The 7869-nt window shown below is 47.7% G+C and overlaps 1 protein-coding gene across 1 annotated transcript in view; it reads right to left on the bottom strand.

Moving 5' to 3' along the window:
- Nucleotides 1–512: 512 nt before the first annotated feature.
- Ankdd1a (ankyrin repeat and death domain containing 1A) overlaps nucleotides 513–7869 on the bottom strand; it is a 28545-nt gene continuing 21188 nt past the window's right edge. The window contains exons 10-15 of the mRNA XM_076848628.2: nucleotides 7197–7295; nucleotides 5564–5662; nucleotides 4525–4620; nucleotides 2638–2842; nucleotides 1382–1513; nucleotides 513–601 (exon numbers count right to left, since the gene is read on the bottom strand). Of these exons, the coding sequence (XP_076704743.2) occupies nucleotides 540–601; nucleotides 1382–1513; nucleotides 2638–2842; nucleotides 4525–4620; nucleotides 5564–5662; nucleotides 7197–7295 (693 nt within the window). The 3' untranslated portion in view covers nucleotides 513–539. The remainder of the gene's footprint in view (nucleotides 602–1381; nucleotides 1514–2637; nucleotides 2843–4524; nucleotides 4621–5563; nucleotides 5663–7196; nucleotides 7296–7869) is intronic.

The raw sequence follows: 7869 nt of genomic DNA, 5'->3' as shown, positions 1-7869 counted from the left end.
AGGTCAGCTTCAGCAATTTAGTGACACCTTGTCTCAAAATAAAAAAAATAAAAAGCTGTTGGGGATGTAGCTCAGTGGTAGAGAGCCCCTGGGTTCTATCTCAGTACAGCAAAACACAAGCACACACTAACAGTGAACAAATTAAGAAGAGCTCATTTTGAAAGAGACAGATGGAGCCCTTTCCCCGGGTTGGGTGGGAGGCCTACTGGGTTTGACAACAGAACTCTGGGCAAGTAGCTACTCCTCCCTGGGCCTCAGTGTTCTATCTGTAAAGATGTCCCTTGAATAGCAGGGAAGAGACTGTGAGTGTCCAAGAAAATGGAGATGAAAATGAGCAAAGAGCCAAAGGACCTGGGACGGGATCATCTGCAAAACCTAGAACAGGCCTCTGGACCAGTCCTCCCCAAAAGGATTATAAGCATTTGCCTGCTGGTGTCTGCTTCACTACACACTTCAGTAGAAACAGTTGTGGGTCTGTTAACAGTGGTCATTTGAAAAGCACTTAAGGGTTGGTCATCTTCTGTTCAGGTGGCCCCTGATTACATGGCTGTGCACCTCCTGGGGGCCTTCGGCTCAGCATTTGCTTTCTTCCTAATACTCTCTGCAAAACACAAGAATCTTATGGCTTCAGTTCTACCCTCCAGGGCAGGTTTTATATTTTAATTTCCTGCCAGACTTGGTGCTAAGAAAAGGTACAACAACTTTATATGAGAATATTTTGGAAAAAGATAAAAGCCATCCCTAATTCCTCCACCCCCAAATAATTCTCTGTTTTCCCACCTTGCCTATGGCAGCCACGGGACATCCAGCACCCTAGGGACATTACAGTATTTAAAACTTTTTTGTCGTGAGCTGATTTTGTTTTTTAATGAGGAATTAGTGCCAGACCTTTTATCCTCCTGGCCTGAAGGTCCCACGGGACTCTCTGAGTCCCAAATCAGGATTTTGGGATTGGCATGATTAAGTAGGTTGTGATGACTTCAGAAGTTTTATTTTCCAGATCTGACTGGTTCAACTCATATTAAGCCAGTTGGGTTCTCAAGTCTTATTTTGTGAAAAAGAAGTCTGAAGGCTGTTCTAGACTTATTCCAAACTAGGGGCGAAATTCAAGGCATGGAGGGTTGGCAAGGGAGAGATTATAGGGGGTTGTGAAAATCAGAAGGTTCGTTTAGGCCTTCCACTCTCACTACAGGGATGGAGAAACCAGGGCCAGGGGGCACTGTGATTTGCCCAAGGCTTCTCCTGGGTTTGAGGAGGAAGGAGGGCTAGGACTAGGAATCTGGAAGATTCAGTTAGCATCACAACTTTCTGGTCTGAGCAGCCCCTTGGGGCTGGGCCACATTCCAGCTAGGGGCACACAGCTTGTGAGTCCAACTCTTACCAGCCAGGTCTCTCCTGCCAATGGCTACCAGGCCCTCGAACAGCGCTTTACTGGGATTCTCACCAGCCATGACCACGCCATGCAGCCAGATGAGCAGCATCCTGTGGCCATGCTCCTGATAGCTCCTGGTGCCTGAGGATGACAAGGAAAGAGAGAGGAGCCAACCATGTCTATGTGGCCTTCTGTAGCCTCCTGAGCATGCCCAGCTACAAAAAAGGCCAAGGACCACCTCAGGCCTCTCTAGCAGGCTCAGCCCAGAGGTGGCTGGGGGTGGGGAGGAGCAGCATTTCAGATGGGGTGTCAGAGTTTGTATCTCAGAGACCTAGAACATCCCTAGTCCCAGGCTTTCTCCTGAGCATCCGCTACACAACCTGTCAGTGTCACTCTGAAGAAAGAAAGAAATGGCATATGTCCCTACCATAGCAGGATGCACACAATTATGTGCCTCATCTCTTCGACTGGTCACAATCTGTGCCTTGCATGCTAGTGGCCCTGTTTTCCAGATGAGAAGAGGGCTTACTGAGAGGCAGAGCTGGCCATGTTCTTTTCCCTACACCAGACGTTCTCAGCCTTAGCTGCACCTTGGAAAGATCTGGAAAGCATGGGAAAATATTGGCACCAGGGGCTCACCTCACCCCAATGCAGATATGCCCGAGTCTGGGTATGGCTTAGGCCTTGAGCAGTTTCAAAGCTTCTCAGGTGATCCCAGCATACAACCAGGTTTGGGAAGTAACTGTCCACACTATCCTGTATCCAGTGTTGGGGGTTAATGTGTTTTAAACCCTGTAAGTCAGCTCTTTCTGCAGACAGATGCTTGGCCACATCATCAGATCCAGATTAGTTGGTTCACTGTATCCTGTGACTTTTTGTGTTCTTCTGTGGGTCCTCAGCACACACTTCCTCATGGTGCTTGCCCTTGATGTGACTGGTGGGAAAACTCAACTGGTCAACCCACTTATCTCAACACAATTAAATAGTATTTGCCCCAACTCCCACAATTTACAAATCTCCTTTATAATACATGAGAATTCCTATCTGTAATAGAGTTTACGTTTGGACTCTCAGCTTAGGTTGATTCTGAAGACTGGGAAGTCCTCGGGTCACAGGAGGGAGAGGAGGGCATACACCCCGTGCAAGGGGCCAGAGTTGGGAAGGGGCATGTGGGTTGCACAGCCTTTTTCCTCAGGAGCACAGAACAACTCAAGTGCCCCTCACCCCTCGGTGCCCTGGTTGCTGGGAGGGGGGCAGGCTGGTACCTGTCCACTGTTGCTCGATGGCATAGATGTGTGCCTCGGTGAACTCCCAGGAACATGCCAGCTTCTTCCACTCCTGGGGCCGCAGATACCTGGAGGCCAGTCGCCACAGCACAGAGCGGAACTGCTGTGTTTCTTGCCGATGGTCCTGCTTAAAGGACAAGCTCTTCCCCGAGGAGTCACTGGGGTCCCTGCATGAAAGGTGGTCCTGTGGGAAGATCCCAAAAGTGAAGAAGCCATGGGAGGGGGTTTCCGTGCCAAGCTCCCTCTCGTGGTTTGAATAGGAGTAATACAGGGCTGCAGCCCCAGTTACCCTACGACTACCTCTGCTGGGGAGCCTGGAACCGGAGTCAGTGGGGCCTGAGGCTCAATGTCCACGGGGGTCCTGACTCCATGCCATGCTTTGGAACCCAAGGTGCTCACACACTCCTTCCACCCAGAATTCTGTTTCTCTCCTCCCTGACCGTCAACCCCACTGCCATATTCAAAAGAGCACTCCTGTGCCACCTCCTCCGGGAGGCCTTCCCAAATTCCTCTGGTCAGAAGCCTTTCTCTCTCAGTGCTTTTTGTTTGATTTGGTTTTTGATTTGTTTGTGTTTTGGGCCCTGTGCATGCTAAACAAGCCTTCTACCACTGATCCACAGTCCCAGTCCCTTTGGGGTTCTTACAGCATGTTGTCAACAGAATGACTCAGAAGCTATGGCCAAAACCAGGCAGGCCAAACATCAGGCTTACCAAATCCCAGCAGATAGTGAAGGCTGGGGTTACAGGGTCCTTCCTAGGCAAAGTGGGTAATAACATCAGGGGTTACAGAAGAATTCAGAAATAGCATAAATTAAACTCACAAAAACCCAAGGCCCCCCTAAAGGTAATGGATGTTGAGTTCTGGTTGTTTCAAAGTTCAAGGTGAAAAAAATATCCTGGCATTTGCAGCTCCAGATTTTGCATCCTGGTCAACCCTCTGTGGCCACTCACCTGGGAGGTGATGACACAGGAGCCTGGTTCTCACCAGGGTGTTAAAAAATTGTTTCTTAGGGGCTAGGGTTGTAGCTCAGTGGTAGAGCACTTGCCTAGCATGTGTGAGGCTCTGGATTTGAGTCTCAGGACCACATATAAATAAATAAAATAAACATACATCAACAACTAAAAAAGAATTGTTTCTTAGGGCTTGGCATGGTGGTGCATGCCTGACAACCCAGTGGCTTGGGAGGCTGAGGCAGGAGAATCACAAGCTCAAGGCCAGCTTGGACAACTTAGTGAGACTCTGTCTCAAAATAAAATAAAAAAGGACGGATAGTGTGCTCAGTGGTAAAGCAATTGTCTAGCAAGCACTTGCCCTGGGTTCAATCTCTAGTACTTTGAAAAAAGTTCACATTAATTTCAAAAACTAAAGCAAATGCAAAAGTTTTCTATGTATGAAGACATCCCCAAGGACACCCAAAAAACTCCCCATTCCCTATTACTATTTGCTGATTGGAACAGCCCATACATGACCTTACATTGTGTTCCTCTGCTTCCCCCGTCTATGGAGGATATCACCAATCATTTCCAGCACACTTTCCCTCTAGGTTCAGAAAGTCACCTAAACGAAATATCCTGCAATTTCAATCACCCGGAGATGTCAGTGAGATGGAACCAACTTGCCATCTCCTTATTCACCCATGCAATTCAGTCACGTGCATTCACCAGGAGCTACTGCAGTGTCTAGCCGCAAGAACACAGGTGTGGACCTCAGTCTCAGTTTGCCTGGGTGCAAAGCAGGGATTCTCACCCACTTGGAGACAGGGACCCCAGAACTGGCCAGGACCTGAACTCAAAGCCAGCTCTACCCAGAGCTGAGGCTGTTCTCTTCCCAACATAAGGAACCAGTGGAACATGGGGCCCCCATACCTTCTCCAACCTGTAGAAACGGTCTGCTTTTATGATCATGTCCACCAGGTTGACGTGGTTGCTGCGGGCGGCCACTGCCAGGGCGGTTTTTCCTTGCTGCAAGCAAGAGGCAGAAGGAAAGCCCGAGTTTCCACAGGAGGGGTGCAGCATGGCCTCTGCCACTGACTGTAAATAGCCTGTGAGCTCATGTTAACCCCAACCCCATTTTTTTTAGTTGTAGATGGACACAATACCTTTATTTTATTTGTTTATTTTTTTTTAATGTGGTGTCGGGGATTGTACCCATTACCTCATGCATGCTAGGCAAGCATTCTACCACTGAGCCACAACCCCGACCTCCCCAGCCCTATTTTTCAGATGAAGAAATCAGAGCCCCGAGAAGACAGTGTGGGCTCATTGGTTCATGTTTGTTCACCCTCCTGCTGGTGCCAGCTCCTGTGCCCCAGGCCTTCCAGTCACCTCAGGGACCCACAGTGGGATGGGAAATTGCTCTTGGCATCTGGCCAGCTTCCCTGGGGGCCCAACTCAAAGCAGGGAGCCGTTTCCCAGGCCTAACCTGATCCTGGTTCCCAACTCTGACCCCCCACCCAGGCTGACCTTGCTGAGTGAGGTGTGCAAGTGCCCTCCCCTCATGCACCTGTGATCTCCAGCCTCATCCCAAGCCTTCAGCTCCTCAGAGACTTCCAATCACTGGAGGAGGTAGCCACCCACAGGCACAGTGTGCCAGGAAGTGTCCCCAAAGCCTGGTGCACATGCAGAGAGTGTTGGGTGGTGATACAGTACTCTTGCTACTCCCCACAACCCCTCAAGGTGATTGGGGGAGTTCACCATCTCATGGGGGCCAAGAGACAGAGCCTGGGTGGAGGCTGAGGGACCTCAGAGGAGGGAGGGCAGGGAGTGGGAGGGCAGGAATGCTTTCTCAAGGAGGCTGCTTTTGAGCAGGGGAGAGGACTGAAGGAAACAGACATTTGCAGCAGGGTCTCCAGCAAAGAAGGAGCCAGGATGGCTCGAGAGGGAGGCCGGCTCTGAGCAGAGGTACCTTATCTCTCAGGGTTAAGTCGACCCCAGCAACGAGGAGCATCTCTGCTATGTCCTGCCAGGCGTGCTCAGCGGCCAGGTGGAGGGGCGTCTGCTGCCTCTGGAGAAGTCAAGGGGACAGATGAGCAGAAAAGCAAGTGTGATGGCGTGCGGCTCAGTGCCAGGGCAGGACCAGGGTGGGACAGGCCCAAATGGGCCTTAACAAAGTTATGCTGTGGGGCGGGGGGGTGGGGGTGAGCTGTGTTTAATCATAAACATAACACTCCATTATGAGCCTGGTGAATTTCTAGTCCTTTTATATATTTGAGATCATCTTGTACATACACTCTGAATCTTATTTCTCCACCTACCATAATGCTTGCCATGTATTATAAACTCTAATAAACACCATTTTTACTAAACTCTGTAATGGCCTATTTATGCCTGTACCATAATTTACCTAATCATTTCTCTATTATTAAATATTTGGGTCATTTTTAAGTTGAGAATTAATAGTGAATAATGTTTTAGGTTGATTTTGGAGCGGGGGTGTGTGTGTGCAGAGATCAAGCCCAGAGCCTTCCTTGCACACGCTGAGGTACATCCCTATCCTTACAATAAAAGCCTCTGTGCATGAGCTTTTAATATATTTCTTGAGGCTCCATTCCCTGAAGGGCAAATGCAGATCTTTGCAAAGGTATATGACATAGTCTACCAAACTGCTTCCCATTCTCCAATGGTTGTGTGGGCTGGCACTGACTGTGATATGGTTGTGGGGATGGTTGTGGGGACAGGGATTTAAAAGGGCTCCTTATAGATCATAACTTCAGGACTCAGGACTCTTGTTATATAAGAATGCCCCTTCACCTATCCCCTGAGAATTTTCTCTAGGGAAAAGAAATCAATGAAAGTTGAATATGAGATGTTTACTGCAGCATTGTGTGTGTGTGTGTGTGTGTGTGTGTGTGTTTGTGTGTGTATGTACATATATATATATATTACCTAATATTATATACAATATTATGTATGTTATATAATAGATAATATTATATGTACTACATATATAACATATACATATTATATGCATGTGTGTATGTATGTATGTGTATATATATATATATAAAGTCTATCTCATAATAAAAACTGGAAAACATCCAAAATGTTCAAAATAGAGAAATGGTTAATAAAATGATATGCTTTTAACAGATATTCAAACAACATTTTTAAAAAAATGGTACTGGGAATTTAATCCAGGGGCACTTTATCACTGAGCAATATATATTCCCTTTTTATTTTCTTATTTTGAGACAGGGTCTTGCTAAGTTGTTTAGGGCCTTTCTAAGTTGTTGAGGCTGGCCTCAAACTTGTGATCCTTCTGCCTGAGTCTCCCAGGTTGGTGAGATTACAGGCATGTGCCACCACAACTCAGCATCAAACAACATTTTTAAAAGCTAAAAAGAGTAACAACTAAGGTTATCATTACATATAATTATAATGTACCAATAAAAATTATGGGAAAATAAAATAAACTAGAAATAAAAGCTAAAAAGCAAATTTCTTTACTCCGGGCCACTCTGGGAGCCATGGCCCAGCCCTGCCAGCCTTAGAGAGCACCCAGAGGCTCCCTGGGCCTGGATGTTTCTGTAGACACTTACATTGTCGATGGCATCCAGGTTACTGCGGGCCTCGATGAGGAGCTGGACCAGGGCAGGGAAGTTGTGCCTCACAGCCAGGTGCACAGGAGAAGTACCCTGCTGTGGGAGGAGACACATGGATCAATGGATGTGTCCCTCCCAGGACCTGCCCAGCTGCAGATTGGGGCTGGGAGTCAGGAGCAGGGAGGGGTAGAGTGCTTTTGGGTCTAGCCCTTTTGGCATCTTAAACTACATTGGTGGTCTGAGGCAGTCACAGACCACCTGAATTCCTGAAGCCATTTGTAATACTGGTCCTCAAAGTGAGTGAGGGTCTACACATCCAAGATTGAGACTACTATGCCATCTTGGAGGTGTGCTCACTGGGTGACACTGGACAAGCCATTTCCTGTCCTCTGCTATCTTCATCTGGTAAGTGATCTTTGTTAAGGCCTCTTCTGGCAACACCACCTTCAGATTCTCTATTAATCCACATGTCTCGGAAGCACACATTCTTAATAGTTCTTCACCTTCAAATGGAAACACTGAGCTTCAGAAAACTTAAGCAACTTTCCCAAGGACACACAGCACGGGCCAGCATGTAGGCAAGTGCCTGATAACCATTTATGTATGAAATGAATGAATAAAAGAATCAGACAGGAACATAAAAGAGACTTCATTCCAAGCCCAGTGCTCA

The sequence above is a fragment of the Callospermophilus lateralis genome, chromosome 3, assembly GCF_048772815.1.
Source record: "Callospermophilus lateralis isolate mCalLat2 chromosome 3, mCalLat2.hap1, whole genome shotgun sequence".
Taxonomy (NCBI): Eukaryota; Metazoa; Chordata; class Mammalia; order Rodentia; family Sciuridae; genus Callospermophilus; species Callospermophilus lateralis.
This window is presented reverse-complemented; position numbering and strand designations above follow the sequence as displayed.